Source organism: Dromaius novaehollandiae, chromosome 16 (genome assembly GCF_036370855.1).
Source record: "Dromaius novaehollandiae isolate bDroNov1 chromosome 16, bDroNov1.hap1, whole genome shotgun sequence".
Classification (NCBI taxonomy): Eukaryota; Metazoa; Chordata; class Aves; order Casuariiformes; family Dromaiidae; genus Dromaius; species Dromaius novaehollandiae.
This window is the reverse complement of record NC_088113.1, coordinates 15999204-16016595: the sequence shown is the minus strand read 5'-3', so window position 1 is coordinate 16016595 and position 17392 is coordinate 15999204. Positions and strand designations below refer to the sequence as shown.

At 38.5% G+C, this 17392-nt stretch overlaps 1 protein-coding gene across 1 annotated transcript; it reads right to left on the bottom strand.

Annotated features, from left to right (window-relative positions):
• Positions 1-587: 587 nt before the first annotated feature.
• RAB22A (RAB22A, member RAS oncogene family) lies at positions 588-17361 on the bottom strand. The gene is made up of 7 exons (XM_026116649.2): positions 17071-17361; positions 15158-15237; positions 10513-10594; positions 6332-6403; positions 6135-6241; positions 4126-4235; positions 588-2689 (listed from the first exon to the last, which is right to left on the bottom strand). Exons 1-7 carry the CDS (start codon positions 17104-17106, stop codon positions 2592-2594), a joined length of 585 nt encoding a protein of 194 aa, XP_025972434.1. The 5' UTR covers positions 17107-17361; the 3' UTR covers positions 588-2591.
• Between the last annotated feature and the right edge of the window lie 31 nt (positions 17362-17392).

Here is a 17392-nt window from a genome sequence, read left to right as displayed (position 1 = left end):
AGAATAGACTTCTGAAGCATTGTGAACACCAATGGCTTGCTAGAGAAAAACATGACAAAACATAACCACTGAAAGTTAAGTGTTAGCAAGGTCATAGTAGTTGTAGAGAACCAACTGTAACTACATACAGAATCTCTTTTTATAAACTTGTCCAAACAAGATGCAGTAACTTGGAAGTTACAGAAAGGAGTTAGAGATCCGTAGTGATGGCACAGGATTATGAAGTGATTGTGGTATGATCTGATGCTGTCAAGTGTATACAAATCACCACTCCAAAATAATCTTCTGTTATTTTGAAAGAAATTCTGTTTACAACACAGAAGCGTCCCAGGAGTACAATATCTGAGATTTATTTTAAACTCGCTTCAAAAATGTTTTTTAAACCTGGTTTAGTAAGTAGATGACCACGCTTTTTTTTTTTTTTTTTTTTTTTTTTTTTTTAAGTTTGCCAGGAAGAGGAAGGGGGATTTTTTCAAAGAAATTAGAGATTTTCATGACTGCCACTGTGCAAGTTGCTCAAATAACTGTGAATATTATGCATTCAATTGTTAACCTACATTTTTAAAGTTAAAAATGATAGGCCCAAGAACAAGCTTATTCTGTTTATTAGTTATACTTCCATTAAATATTTTGTAAAAGTACCAAAATTTTCTGTTCATAAGTTATTTGGTTTGAATTACACACAAAAATATTATACAACAGCCTGAATACCGAACATAGATTTGTCTCTACTATGAGATGCTTTGTTAAGGCCCAGCATTTCCAAAGGGGCTTCAAACAGCCTTTGTTTGATGAAAATATACTTCTTAGGCATTCTATATGTATGAAGCCTGTACAACTGTGGCAAAGAAAGGGCATACTTGACTATGCAGCGGTAAGTAAAGGGCATAGTGAAAAATGTAGTCACTAAATTCTATTAAAATGTACTGTTCTATTCAAAATCTCTCACTGTAATGGTTTAACTGTTTTGCTCCAGAATAGCTCTATGAGAATTTTGAATAATACAAACTAGTCTGAAGTAGAAGTTCTTTCAATCTTTGACACTTCCTTCAGAGAAAATACTTGAGATGATAGAAAGCCAAACCACAAACACAGAACAAGCATCATCAACATGAGTTCATTGTGATACTAAAGCTAGAAAGTATGCTTTAGTATATACTTGAGCTTAGTAAGCTCTTTCTTTGAAAGTATGAAATTCCTCACTAGTGCTGGTAGGGAAAAAAATAAAAATAAATAAAATAGCACAGTAGGGTATGGTCAATCTATAGTTTAATTGAAAGCGTACTAAAAACAGCACAATATAAGCTAAAGGCTGATTTGCTAAAAAAAGAAAAAAATATCTCAGATGAAAAAGCCTAGGAATCAACAGGTAATGATCTACACTACCATACAACTTCAGTTTAGTTCCTATTTGTATTTTTGCACCCAAAACAGGAAAGACTGGGTGCACCACAGATGAATACTTGCTCAGACAAACCTCACTGCACCAACAGTAGCTTCTATTGGCCCTTTCAAATGTGATCTAAAGAATGAATTTCAGCCTGCCTCTGGGTGAAGTCACTGACAGAGACAGGACCTAATATGCAGGAGAGAGGAGGAAGGGAAAAAAAAAGTGGCGATTCTCAGAAATTTATCCATAGGTGTGGAATGGAAGGAATGGATATAACTGCATTATTTTACTGTTTTTATATAATTTATATTTTAAACATTGGTCTCATAAATATAATATGAACACTTTACACATGCCAAGCAGTTAAAAGCTTTCCCCCAAACCTTTTAAACCCTACCAGAACTATTGACAGCATCTGTTTTTAGTCAGTAACCACTTAATTTAGTCAGAACTACGGTTAGGTTTTCTTCTATGAAGATCTTAATATTAAAAAAGTTTGTAAAAACAGAAAGATGCCTATAAGCATATCAGTTTGCCTTAAAGTGATTACAGTCAGCATGTGAAAAAAGATTGTCCATGGTTTAAAAGCTGTTGCTTGTGCTCCCCCTGCCCCGCATAATATCTTTAAATAAAAAGTGCAAATGGGATTTGGGGACTGGATGGACTGATTTGCTTGTTATCTGTCTTCAGTTGCTCATTTTGTAGCCACCTCAAACCAACTGTCCCATTATACTTTGGATTAGCTACAATTTCCTTTAAAATAAGGCTCACTGAAGAAAAGGAAGAAATGCCATCTGACTAACTTTCAAATTTCAACAGATTCCTCCCACCCCCAAGTCCAACAAAAGTGCTCATTTCCCTTTTTACAAAAAACATAAAATCTTGATTACAAAACTATTAAACATTTCAGTTTTACCATCCATATAGTCACCTTCCTTTCAAGCAAGGCCAAAAGAGTGATGATGGATTCCCTTTGAATACAAGAGATACTACACATTTTGTAAGTAAACAGGCTGACATTATGATTGCGGTCTTTTCTGCTAGCATACAGATGTCAGATGAACTGGTCCATTTTTGTGGGACCTTGGGTGTATGAACACCAGCAGATAAAGATCTAAGACTGATAATATAAACCCAACGTGAACTATTAACTTCCAAGACCACCTACTGTATAAACAAGTCTGATTTTCTAAGGGATCAGTCAACAGCAGCTGCGCTTTGTCACCGATGGCTGTCTTCTAAGTTTGAAGCCCTTACCACTAGATGGGGGGTTGGTGTCAGTTGATGGAATTCTACGACCTACAAGGAGGTAGAAAAAAAACATTCATAGCAAGCATTATGCATGAAACAAATTCTAGGCATTCAATATCTGTTTTGTATACAAAAACGTGTATTTGATAAATCATATGTCATTAATGATGACATTCCTGCATAACAGAAGAATAACAGTTAACAGTCTGTACTATGTCTTTAATAGATACAGTTCCAGGGGAGCAGGAGTTAAGGTGGTTTCAAGCTAATTTTGCACCTGAAATGTAAACTTCAGGTTAATCTTGGGAAACCTAAGCCATAGAAGCCCCCAGAGAATATACTCTGCAGGATGCTATACCACCTAGACTCTCTTCATTCGGAGTTGTAATCTCATTCTGTATTTCCACAGCACATCCCCTGCATCAGGGTTACCACAAGGGTACAAACTTGTAAGGATAGCTGCTTTGGTCATCTGATCAGTCCCTCAAATTGACTATTCCTGGTTGACTATTCTTTTCTGAAAGGAATATAAGGCTTTAGGGCTTTTTTTCACTTTAATCAAGATCAATTTTAGAGTTGCTTAGAGCAACTATTAAGTCAATAAATCAGAACGCTAAGCTACAGCATATACTTTTTACGTCAGTTTCAACAAACTCAGCTGTTCACAAGGACTCTGTTTTTTCTTTTAGTCAAATCTTTGCAGAGCTATTCAAAGTTAAGCAGATGTAGCGCATATATATATACATACACACACATATGGATTGCTGTTTGTCTTGTTTTTAGAATCAAGTTGACATCTGCACATTGGTACTGTTGCCTAAAACATACCCTACAAATAATATTGTATGGAATTGACTTTGGAATACTGCCTGCTTTTCATTCATTCAAAACGAGATTTTTTTCCACCTCTATGAATGAGGCAGAAAAGATTTGCAATTTAATTAAAAAAAAAAAAGGGCATAAAAAAAAAAAACCACACACAACCCAAAACCTAGTAGAAAAATCAACATACCATAGCTACTATTTCCCAGAGAATAAGCTTGCATTTTTGAATTATGTTTTTGAAAAAAATGCATTGCCCTAAACCAAGTACAAACACTAGGGACGAGAATTTAATTCCTTTTCTCAGATGCATAAGGTTTCGATCTTCCCCAGTTTCCTTTCCTTACCCTTCCGTAACCTTGGAAGTACTAATTGAAACAGTCAATAACAGATATAGTAAGACGACAATGGCTTCTGCCATCAGTGCCCTTCTTATTTATCCAGCGGCACCACAGTGGGCTTAAAATTCCTTGAAGAAACCTTAAGAGGTCATTGGATGACCAAAAATCAAGACAGCCTATTTTGCAATATTGAATTCATAACTGGTTGTAATGAATTCAAGTCAGTATATTCTTGCCTAAATAGCACAAAAAACCCACAGTAAATACATTTCTGCTTGAACTTCTTTCAGAAGAAAAGATGTCAACTGTTTGAATACTTACTAATTTCTATAAAGAGTTCATTAATGTTTATTGCATTTTTTGCACTTGTCTCTACAAATATTGCATGGATGGAATCTGCATAGTCTTTAGCATCTTTTTCCATGACTTCTCTGAAAAAACAGAAAGAAGAAAAAATGAATACAGAAAAAACATTATCCAAGTTAAAGGATAGATTAGCCCTAAGTGGCTCATTAAATGACAATTCTGTATTACCTGTTTGGCATCACACTGCTCCCTCATCCTGAGGTTGATGCTCATCCTTTACTTATGACATTATTGCTTGGCTCTCTGCCCGCCCTCAGGAAGGGGCATCATTGAAGCACAATCATAACAAACTAAACAAGGCCTTAATCCATCTGAAAACATTACGGTGGAGTTTTTCCTTGAGTGCTAGTGTCTGCAATCAGTCATTAGAGGGTTGCTTTATTCCTCATACACACAAGAAGTGTGTTAAATCTGTTGAAAGACCCCGAAGTGTTACTTCCACCATTCATCTAATGCAGTGGATTTCCTACAACTGCTTACAAAATCAGGTGTCTCACAATATTACACAGATCATTTGCATAGCATTTACTGTACAGCAATATGAAAATATAATTATAAACATATTCAGACTGCACACACAATAGAGCCAAGAAGTGAAAAAAAAATTGGCCCCCTCTAGATAAACAAGTTGATAATGATTGGTACATTTCCTTAAACAACAGGAAAAAACCCAGACACCAACAGGTGAGAAGGGCACTGAAATATATCCTATGTCACATTATATGTAATTTCTAGAATATATATGCTGCTTTCAGTAACAAGGAACTTAGCTTAACAAGACATGCAAAAGCACAGATTTTGGATCAGTGACAAATATGCATCTGACTGAAGTACAAAGCATCTTGCTCATTAGCTTGAAGGGCATCATAAATCACAAACATCATTGCTTTCTGAGCTTCAAGAAGTAAGTGCAAGTGTGAGACTTAATACTGCATATCTTAGATTTCTCTTCTAAGTAATGTTATACTAATTCAGTTTGAGACACATGCCATTTCTGACAAAGTTATCAGAACTCACTAGATAACATGTATTAAGGATTTGTAGAACTAGACTAAGAATTGACTGTGCAGTGGCTGTTTAAACACATAACCATCTGTTTCCTTTGAGACTCCAGCTCTGGTACCTTTTTCAATGAAGTCTGAAAACAAGAGTCCACATGCTACATGAGGTTTGCACACACCTCCTTTCTGAATTCTGGCTTATTTAATCAGGGCATCAATAAAAAAAAGGGGGGGGGGGGTGTTTTTAATGCATGCCTTCTTGAAAGTTTCGCTGTCCGTAAAGTTTCTTCCCAAGAACTTTTCCCACTCCCTACAACCATTTTAACCACAGCCAATTCCACCACAGTATTTAAGCAGGGGAGAAGGCACCTGAACAAGCAAGTCAGCAAAACCTACACAAGGCTTTCCAACAGGTTTGATGTTTTTCCTAACAAAATGAAGTGCTACGGACTGACAAGGGTATGTCCTATAAAATGAGGTAAACGGCTTTCATTACACTGTAGTTTCACAGGCCGTTTAAGCTTGCGTAACTTCGGTCTGCCATCAGAAAAGGTGCTCCTGCCTGCTTGTAAGCTGCTCATTCCTACCCCTGCTACCCCACCTCTGTCATACCAGCAAGTGTTCAAATTGTGAGCAAGATAAATGGATCCGTTTTTCTATTTTTAAATGGGTTGGTTTGGATCTGCTTTACATCCTGATTTACTGCCGAGTCATATGTATACTCATGCCAGCACAGGGGAGGAAGTGGGCAAGAAAGACCAAGGGCAAAATAAACAAATCATCCGTCAGCAGAACAAGCCTAAACCTCTTGTGAAACTACAATGTTAATGTAAAACAGCTTAAACTGCTCTATACCTTTCAGTATCTGACAAATCCCTGCTCCTTCTGAAGTCTAAAAACATTTAGCACTATGAGCTTATCTTCTGAAGCGAAACCTGCATTGAACTGTCAGCAATTATTTACCTTACATCATTAAGATCACACTTATTTCCTGCAATAGCTACAACAATGTTTGGAGGTCCATGTTGTCGAAGTTCTTTCACCCAGTTCTTTAATGTTGAGAATGTTTCCTGGTGGAAAAAAAGCAGAAGAAATTAGGCCTGGTCCAGCAGACACATAAAGCAGAATTTGTATTGCCAGATCAAAATCCACTTTCGTACCTCTTTCGTGATGTCATAAACTATAATGGCTGCAGCTGATCCTCTGTAGTACATTGGGGCTAAAGCACGGAACTGGAAGAAAGAGAGACTATATATTATGATTCCGACCTTTCACTGACTTCCATGATTTAATATTAAAGAAAACTAGCTTTAAAGTTCACGTTAGTGGAAAATTTATATTTACAATTACAGAGAGGCTGTGCATTAGAGTGCACAAACTTCCAGGAAAGTATTTTTTTTTCAAAGGCCACTGAACAAATACCTTTGGGATGAGCAGCACATCTACCTTAAAAAAAAAAAAAATTACTTTGACTAAAATAAAATGTCATTTAAAAGGCTGCAGGTTAGCAGGTTATATATAGACATAAACCCATGGGATATATGCATAATTTTAAACACTAAGCAAGGGGAAAGATGTCAAAACTGAACTTGCTTCTTGCTTTTTGGGATGCTGGTGTTTTTGGACAAAAAGAAATTTAAAGAAAACTAGCATATATTACTACTGATCTGAAAAGTCTACAAGTCAATGTCAACCTCTAACCCTACTGAAAAATGGATAAGTGACCTAGTTTAAATTTAAATGTTAGATATGCTGGTTTCTTCTTAATCTAACTTCTGGCTTTAGGGATTTTGTTTAAGTTTTCCTCCAAACTCAAGAATTAGAAGCATGCTTAAAACTAAAACCTGCAAAAACCTACACTTATGTGACCCACTGCAATTAAAGCTTTAAGGAAGACAGGGGATAATCAAAGACTTACAGTAAAGTTACCGTAATCTTCAGACCTGCATCTACAGCAGGTATATTTGGTTAGTAATGAGCTTACAGTGTATAAACCAGGCCTGTAACTTCGCACGAATCCAGGCAAATAAAAACAAGAAAACCCAACCACAGTGACACAGTACATGATTAAAGTTGCCCCAAAAATATCTATCAGACATTCTTAGAAATTCGGTGTGACATTCTCCTAATTTAAAAAGGACCAGAAAACTAATGTAGCAATCAAAAGTCTCAGTGGAGACACCGAACAAGTTGCACGTGCTTTTTTGATATATGTGACTTAGACCTTTTGTGCATCTTACTACTCAGTCAGGGTAAATATCATGAATAGAACTTAGCTTTTCATAAAGGCTTATTTGGTTCTAATAAAACACCAATTTCCTTTTGCTTAATAAAGTTCAGCTGAGAGCAATATTATAAATCCTAAAAATCTTACTATAAAGCAGAATTCCAGACCTTCTACATTTGGCTCTCAAATTCTGTTTTGAAAACAGGATTTTGAACACAAAGTTCAGAATATAAAAGATATTTAATAGTGGGAAAGGGAAACATGGGCAGGCATTCAGTTCATGTTGGGGCATAATCCCTGTCCTCCCCATAAGTACTAAAATGTAAAGGGAAACATATTTGAAAAACCACCACTTGGATTGGTTGCAACCTGGCTTTTTGATTATTTGACTATTTGCATTGGGAAAAAACCAACCTTCACTTGCTGATTTTGTATTACTCTCATTTCCTGCCTGCTAACCCTTAGGTACTTTTTTCCACCTAAGAACAGTCAGCAGATAATATATATTAACAAAACAGATGTTACCAGGAACAGTGAATTTTCCTTTTTGCTGTCTCTTCAAAGACTTCAACTTGCCCTCCAGCCTCTGACTTGTGTTTTGATAAAATTTTTAACAAGATGTAATATAATTATTCTGACAAACTCTCATGATTGTTAGGTAAGAAGGGGAAAATCCTAATTGCTAAAAGTAGCTTTCTACCACTTTTAGTCAGTGAAAAAGAAATGACAGAACAAATAAAGCACATGCATGTGGAGAAGTGACCTGTCCTAAAGCTGTTCCAAATAATAGAAGATTGCCCAGTATTTGTAGAACTATTTGCTGATGGGCTTTGTAAGTAGGAAACGGCAAAGGCTACCCAAAATAAAGCCAGGATTGGGAATTTTGTGCATTATGTATCATAGCTCAGCAGAGGAATTTTAGTGCCGAGAAGAGTTTGGGTATTTTTGGTACTCCAGATCACCACAGATGCAACACACCTGACAATGAATTGTGGAAAGGGTTCCATGTCCAGAACACTTTGCCGCAGATTTCAGCACAAGGCAGGTACATAGATCAATTGTGACTAGCAGTAAGCGATAGGGCTGTTTTTATAAAGTTTTGGAGAAAGAATCAGCTAAGATGATCCTGGCATTATTTCAAAGTAAAAATTCCTGGTCTCATTTCACTGGTTTCCTTGAATGTACTTGGGCCTCCCAGTGACTCCTCTCCCAAGTGTGGAGCATAAGCTTCAGAGATACCACAGCTCTCAAGTCAGAGGCTGGGTAAGACATCTTTCTTTTTTCAATCTCAACAAAAATATCATGAAACTTGAATGGAAGAAAATTAAAGAGGTGTCACTCCAACTCTAAAACCAGAAAGAGACGAAATATCTATTTCACATGTTGTGACATCAATTGCTACTCTTTTACAGATATGCTTCCCCATATTGTAGCATGCCGAATCCAGACCAGGGCATTCTCCCAGTGTTTGCAAACACAGTTAAAATGAACAGGATGCAATGATAATACATAATGCACGTTTCCTGCCAAGTTGCTGCAGGCACATTTATAAAGCTTTCTGCTCAAGAGTACCAGTCTCTCAAAAGTCATACTCTGCCCATCAGAAGACTCACATTCCAGCATTAACATTTCAGAAAGGCCAGGATGCTCAGTGAAGACAAACTACTGCAGGTGCTGACTTCTGGTAATGGAAGGATTGCAGTAGTTCTGACAACTTGCACGCTACAGGACACATCACTGACAACATAAGTTGGCTTTATATGGCACTGCTAGGAGGAAATACATCATCATGCAAGATCTAGAGCACTGAAATGCAATATAGATATACTTGGGTGGCTTTAGAGCCATCAAGGCTGTTATCAAGCTAAAAAGCTAGTAAAAGCTCCATCAGGACTCTGAAAGGTCAAGTGACTGCACAGGGATAACCGAGTTCTTAAAAGATGTTTTCTTAAGCTTGGGCTTTACAACACTGAGAGGCATATTGCTTCTCAAACCAGTGCAAAAAACAGTACAGCTCCATTTGCTAGTTTGTACCCTAGAGTAACAACCCAGCCTGACTGAACTGACTTTCCACAGGCACATCTCAGGTGTCCATCTTCGTCACAGTTAACTCACATTCTGAATAAAGTTGCCATGAGTAATCATGAGTTGCCAGTAATTAACAGTCAAGAACTTGAACTGCAACAACACAACAAGCAGTTGATACAACTACTATGATTTCCATCAATGTTGCCAGTAGTCATAAGCAAGGAAGTCAGCAAGAAAAGTTTTCCTTTTAAATTCTAGTTTAAAATCATGCAGACTAATTAAGTGTAACTTCACTTAACTTCATTTTCTCAAATGCTTTTGTTGCCTCCCCTTAGAACTGCACATATTGCAGAGCTCAAAGCCCAATTAAGAGAGAGAGGAAAAAAAGAGAGACTAGTAGGTTAAGATTCAAATTTCAAAGTAGACTTCTTGACACAGTTTCTAACATTATTAGATTGATAAGTAAAATGATTTTACAAAATAACTGATCTTACTATTATCACTCATAACACTGCCTGAAATGTAACTTTTGAACACCTAAGCCCACCTCCTACAAACATCTGTATAACATTACTCACACCAATAGTCCTAACACTGAAAGTAACACAACATGTCAAGCTAGTAGCCTTCTATAGTTGTATACTTTTTCAGAATTGTGGCCTTATTTGTACAATGAAACAAGATCATTAATTTTGCTGTGATTCTCATACGTTAACAGTTTCACTGGCTGCAAATACTGTAGCTAACCATTTAAAACCCAACTAGAAATGCTGCCAAAGACAGCTACTGCTATTTTATTTTCTAATTATTATCTTTTGCAGCGCCACTCCTTTTCAGTAAATCTAATACTAATCTTTTGTTTTATAAGCCTCTCTTTTTAGGGAACTATCCTTAACTTTGCTCTTTAACCATGATATGAATTAATTTGTGTTTTTCGTTACTGATATCACCCCTATCTTGAGAGAAACCTAGACCACATTATGACTTCAGGGAAGGCGGGGGGGGGGGGGGGGGAAATGACCCTTCCCCCTAATCCCAGCCAAAACTATTACCACAGATGCGATCAGAGAAATTGACTCTACTTACCCGCTCCTGTCCAGCTGTATCCCAGATTAGGAATTTATGCAACTCATTTTGATACTGTACAGTCTTGGTCATAAATGAGGCTCTGAAAAAAAATTATATATATGTAAATGTCGTCTTAGAGTATTATTACCATAAACTTTTAATAAGGTTTATATTTCAAAAAAGTGAAGTACTTTCCTACACATAAAGTTGATCAAGATTTTCATATGTAAAGGCTGAAATTAATATGGGGCAAAGGGCTCTATTTGGCAGATGAAATTCAACTAGCAAAAAAGAAGGAACAAGAATGCTAATTCACAGCGTTTATTCTTCCTTAGCTTTTGATGAAAAGGAAGCTTGTATGGTCAGAAGCTAACAGGTGGTCAGCCTTCTTCACACCTTCCTTCCTAAATCGAAGAATAACCACAGCAATTCACCTAAACGTATACAGGAAACATTCTGAAGGAAGTATCACATAAAAAGCTTTCCCCCTTTGTATCAGCTTTTTCTAGATCTCTGTACTAGCATTCAGATAAACACCGATCATTTCACTTTGGGAATAAAGCAACGGAGATTCCTATCTAATTTTGTAGGTGTTAAGAGGACACAGAAATCAATAATGAATAACTTGCTTGTTGTGTCCACTCTGTTTAAGTCTCATCCGTCATTACACAGTGAATCTGCAGGGGCTCTTGCACTTCCAGAAGGCAAACCAAAATTAAAATTCTCTTCCTGTGCTCCAGTCTGCAAAATGTCTAAATGTACTACAGCATAATAAAGCTCTTCCATGCTTTACTTAGTCTGCTTTACATGAATCCGTATATTTCCCACAAGAACAGGAATTCAGAGACCTAATCTTTTAGAAGAGAGATTATTTTGCTTCATCTGTGCCCTGTAGGTACCTGTTTTCACTAGAAAAGCCACACACTGAACTCAGATTCTTGTAGACTAGGAACTCTAGATGTCATAACTTTTTTTAAGCGTATGAGATCATACATTATGATCTTACAGAGCTTTTGTATGCTTAATTTCTGTCCCTTGAAAACACTGCAGATTCACAAACTTGGTCTACTGTTGGTTTTGAACAGGTTTTGAACATTCAATTTGATAGGATTCCGGAGGTGGTCTCTAGGTAGCTTCATACAGTAGTTAATAACTGGAGTCTTTTGACATGCTTCAATCTTACAGGAGCACAAGACAGCTATCTGTATTTAAAATAAATAAGAGGAACAATTATACAAAGCTTTCTGCTGTCAAGAGGTAACCCCACCACACACTCCTTAAACTCAGATGGTCTGCTCAGAAGTGCATCATTGTGCAAAACTTTTAAGAAACCAAATAAAAGGTTGCAGTGAAGAGAGAAAGAAGTCTAACTATGAAGAGATTAAGTCTAACTACAACGCATTTAAACACAGTTAACCGATGCATTTTAACAACGGGTAAGGGAAAATAAAGTTTAAGGAGTGCAGCAAGGACTTCCATTTCCTTAAGACTGAATGCTGTGCACCAATTCTGAATTTTTTGGCCAATATTGAAACAGTTTCCCAAATCATAAATTCTCACTGAAAACTTCTTATTTTATTTGGTTCCATAAACCAAAACATTCTTCTATAGCCAATTTCAATTGAGCAGTTTTGTTGCTCCAATTCACAAACATCCCAAATGGTAGTTGTGAATAGAGATTAATGTCTGCTTCAAAATTCTTTGAGAATTTGAAGTTTTTATTGTGACAGATGCCAATAATAAAAAAAAAAAAAAGAAGAAAAACCACTTTGTGTCAATGGAAGCCTCCAAAATGTAACTATGCTTGACTTCTTCCACTATGAAAGCCTGCAGTAACTCTAATAAATTTCCTAGCTGCTTCTCCGAGCAAAGCAAGCACTGTACTGACTTGAAGAAGATAAACCTGAAAGTAATTTTATCCTCATTCAAAGTTTCTTTTCAAGGATATAATGAAAGACTGGGGAAGAATCTATAACATCTGGACACATCTACTGGTCAGAAAAAGTAGAAACATCCTCAGCATCTTGAGAGCACAAGAATTCTAATAGGCTTTCTATAGCTGCTCACGCAGTGAATTTGAATCATGAATTTATCATGAACAGTCATGACAACAAAGTGCGATTACTCTGATATTCCAAGAGGAGCACAAACAGGACAGGAAACAAGCTCATAACTTAAATTCTCTTACACTCGAAGACCCATGAGTAAACACAGAAATGTTGAGCTCTAGTTTCATAAAAAGCTTTCCTAAAACGCTTTCCAAGCACACTTCCAACTACCTTCTCTGGTCACCACTGTGTTCCTTCCACCTCCTGGTCTTGAACAGGAAATAAAAACAGAGTCTAGAAAAGTTTCAAAATGAATTTGCTTAACACTTTGTGCCAGCAGCTTATTGGAGCTTCACACAGTCACAGTATTTGGACAAGTTTTGATCCATTCATACTACTATTAACAAACTACTAAAATACCAAGTCCTCAGACCATTTAATCATTTTTGTTAAGATAGACTAAAAATCTGCATCTCTTAGCTATGTCACATCAAGAAACCGAATTAGTCGCTCTAATCCCAATACTGCCATTGAATCCATGAGGACAAATTCTACTCTGCAGATTAACCTCATTACCACAGTAGCTAACACCTTCGAACAGTGCTCTAAATTGTCACATAATATTTGCCAGATATTCATCGTCCCTCATTCCCTTCCCATGGGTAGAAGTGTGCATGCAATCTCTTTGAGTTCCTGCCTCCAACAAATATATAGGTTGCTATATTAGCAACAACAACAAAAAAACCAAACAGAAAACTACAAGACAAAAAAAGAAAAAAGTCTCAGCCTCTCTCCTGAAAAGAAAAAACTATCCCAAGTTTTGCCCCGATTATAGAAAATTTTAATTTGCACAGACAGAAGCATCATGGATGGTCTTCACTCTGCAACTTTGGATGATCTTGCCAATATGCAAAGCCTAAGCCATTAAGCACAGTATTCTAAATGCAGGTCATTTATGGATACATAATGCAAATTCTGTACTAGGTTACTCTAAGATTTAATCTAGATAGTCTAGATGGGTGGTGACACGCATCTAAATATAGAACAGAGCATCCTAACCAAACAAATAGATGTTCTTCACTTTTACAAGATCCATCTCATCATAGCCAGTCACCTACGGGTTAAGCAGACTAATTTTCTTTTTTGACAGGAGCTGCATGCATGAACATAATAACAAACTTTGGGCCACTGGGAGTAATGCCCAAATTAGCTAGCTATTCAACAGTTTTGAACACAACTGCCCCCAAAATAGCACACAGTTTTTTTCTTTTTTCAGTATCTGGATGCTTGAGAGAGGACAGATGACCAAGTTCTCAAACTTCTCAGTTAACACAACAAGTAAGAAATACAACTGGGCAGTGTCTACCTGAACAAGGAATTCTGCTTGCAGTCAGCATCACTGCAGGCAGTAGTAACTTTCTGCATAACCTAAACCATGTTCACAAGAGCCTGCTCCTCTACTCAAGCAAAGAGCAAAGTGGCTACCATCCTCAACACCAGTTTTGTGTTCCTTCAGAAAAGAACTTCCATTGCAGCTAATCTGACAATAACTAAGAATGTTTAACCCTTGAAGATCTGACAAAACAATCTAGCAGTCTACCTTAAAGCCTACCTTTTAAGAGGGAAATTAAAATAAAAGAATAATTCCTACAGGATTATCTTGCAATTCAATACCAGCATGCACACAACTTGACAGAGAGAGAGAGAGAGAGAGAGAGAGAGAGAGAGAGAGAGAGAGAGAGAGAGAGAGAGATGTCAAGAAAACCACATTTTTCAAAAGGAAAGGATGAGACACAGCTGATCTTTATCAGCAGGCTCTTTTCAGTCAAAACTGTACTAAAAAAAGCACCTGAGACAGAAGTTACTTTGATACCAAGCTCTCAGATGACATGAAGTCTTGTTCTCCCATGAGTAAAGAATTGCCTCTTTCTGAGCAAAGCAACCCTTAAGAGCTGCAGCAAACAAGGAGGACAGCAAAGGACTGCTCCTTGCCCGTTCATTCCATTTTAAGATTTAAGCTCAATGATATTGCTCCTCTGAGGCACATCCTTCAAATACCCTTAGCTATGAGACTGATTGCATTAACAGTTTCATTAGTTACTCAAGAGAATATGCATTACATATAGATATACAATGTTAAAACTAATTAATGAGGAGAACCACAACCTAAATTAGTATGTTAGCTACCTTTGAAAACCTAGGAGATTTCTACCCCCCGCCCTTCTTAAGAATTGAATACAAAAAAAAAAATTAGCAATCTCATAGTAATTAAATTATGAAATTAAAAAATAGTGCATGAGAAAAGCATATTGTTCCCTTAACAGAAGGATCTACAGTAGAATTTATTCATAACCCTGGAGTCCTAATAGGATTTTGTTGGCTAAGATTAGCAATACAAAATGGGTCAAGATCTTGCATGAAAATGGAAGCTGCAGAAGCACAGAATATACTCCTAGGTTTCCTAAGGTAGTTTATAGGCTAAGACAACCGCAGTTGTCTTCATTACCACGTTTAGCTGTCGCACATTGAGAATCCACATGTGCTCTTACCAGGAGGAGCAAATACACGTTCATATAATTTGGACTAAGTCAAGTTTAGTTTATTCTGTTTCTTACCCTATTGTTGGATTGATGTTGGGATCAAAGCTGTCTTCTACAAATCTCCACACAATGCTCGATTTGCCCACACCAGTGTCCTGAGAAGGAACAGTTGAAAGAGACAACAGTTACTATAAGCAGTTTATTCCTTTTGTCCTCAAATCTTCTGATATGCTCTACATTGGTAACATGCTCCTGTAGATAATCCCAGAGAAATTAGAGATTCTGAAATATTTCAAGTACATTAATTTAGTGGAAAATCAAAGCTCTGTCTGATAAATTAAACCAAATTGTTATAAAAAGGTTTTTAAAAGACTGCACTCGTGCCTCTTATGAATTACTCAAGCGCTTTTCTTTTTTGCAAAGCTACGAAGTGTATTTGAACAAAAGATGTTTAAGCAGGGAAAGACCTTCTACCACATTTAGTAAAATATACAGTAACTGAATATGGTAGTCCATTCCTACAAGCCAATTGACTGTCTTAAATTATGCAAGTGTGACACACACATTTCAAACTCTGACTAATGCTGTCCCACCCTGCTTAATGAAAGGCCTGAAGTTTCTTCTGCGACATACCTGAAGCATGTCTCAAATACAACTTTCTGGGGGAAACAAATGGTAGAGGAGAAAATGGAGTGCAAAAATGTAAGGTTTAGGACAGTACAAAAGAAATCTAACACCAGGTCACATACATACACGTGCCACCAACTCAATGGTAAAAACAAAATGCAAGACATAGAAAACATATTTAGGAGTAAAATAGCATACTATTAGCACTGAAATAGTTCTTCATAGCACCTGGACATTTTAAATGGTGATTTAGTTAACATAGCTGAAGACCAACTTTACACTTTACATCTCCAGAGTTGTAAAAGTTTTAAGGAAAAACAATTACCAAATATTGCACTGAAAATAAAGTTTTGTTTCATTTTATGTATTTTCCTGCACCTTTTGAAAGGTGAACATTATAACAAATTCAGGTACAGCACGTATGCTCATGTTTATCTTTCCAAGTTATTCTCCTCTCAAAAAAAGGCTACACAGAAATGTATCATCTCAGTGCTGTGGTTTACAGTGTTTGCAGTTTTCAATAAACAGAGCAAACGTTAAGAAGTAGATGCGTTTCCTGGGTCTAGAGCTCAAGGATCTTTTTTTTAGGTGCTTATTCTCCTCCTCTCACATCACAAGAGGTTTCACAGGTCGGGCAACGGGGAGCAAGCAGCAGCTACTGGTTACCCCAAATACTTTCATAACACGAAGAGGCACAGAAACACATAATTTTCTCTCTGAAGGGCGACGTGGCCATTAAAAGCAGAAAACAATCCTGCTTGTCATGCTCTAAACAATGTAGGATTTAAATAGAGACAGAAAAAATGTGACCTATTCAGAGAGAAGCTCTCCAAAGTTCTCGGACCAAATCAAGCCAGTACGTGTTTTTTCCCCCAGATTTTTGAAACTACTTCAGTTTGCTTGAAGTGCCCTTTCCCTTCCCACTACCTGTTACCTTTAGAGCACTTTCAAAGCCTAAAAAATGCTGTTTAAAGCCTGTGAAACCAAACTCGGGGGGGGGGGGGGGGACCCGGACGTTTTTAGGCACTCCCAGCCCCCAGCAGCACGCAAGGGGAGGGACGAGCGCGCTGGATTCGCAGGCTTCCTCTCTTTTTCTTCACAAAAGGGGGCAGAGGAACAGCGGGAGCGATGCTCGCAGCCGCAGAGGCCTCCTGCGGCGGCGGGGAGGCCTCTCGGGCCGCCCCCGGGGGCCCGGCCCCGCGCAGCCGGCGGGGCGCTCGGCGCGGTTTGCCACCGCCGGGAGCCGCCTCTCAGGCGAGACCCTCGGCGGGCCGGAGCGGGCCGGCCTCCTCCCCGCCTGCCGACGCCGCCGGGCCCCGCGGAGCCGCCCGCCCGCCCGCCGCGCCCCGCGCAGCACTCACCCCCAGCAGACAAACTTTGAGCTCCCTCAGAGCCATGGCCGGGGAGGCTGCTGCCCTTAGCGAGAGCCTCAGGCGCAGCCCAGAAAAACCATAGCCCTGCCCGGCGAGCGCATGTGCCACAGGCCGCCGCGGGCACGGGCGGCGGAGCTCCGGCGCGGGCAGCCCCCGCCTCAGCGCGCCCCTCCGCTGCCTGGTTACGAGTCAATCTTCCTCCCCAGGCTCCACAGGCCGGGCGCCATCTTGGGCGGCCGCCGGAGTCACCTGACCACCCCCCCCGCCCCGCGCAGCCGCCGCAGCCCGCGGTTCCCTCCTCCCGCGGCGA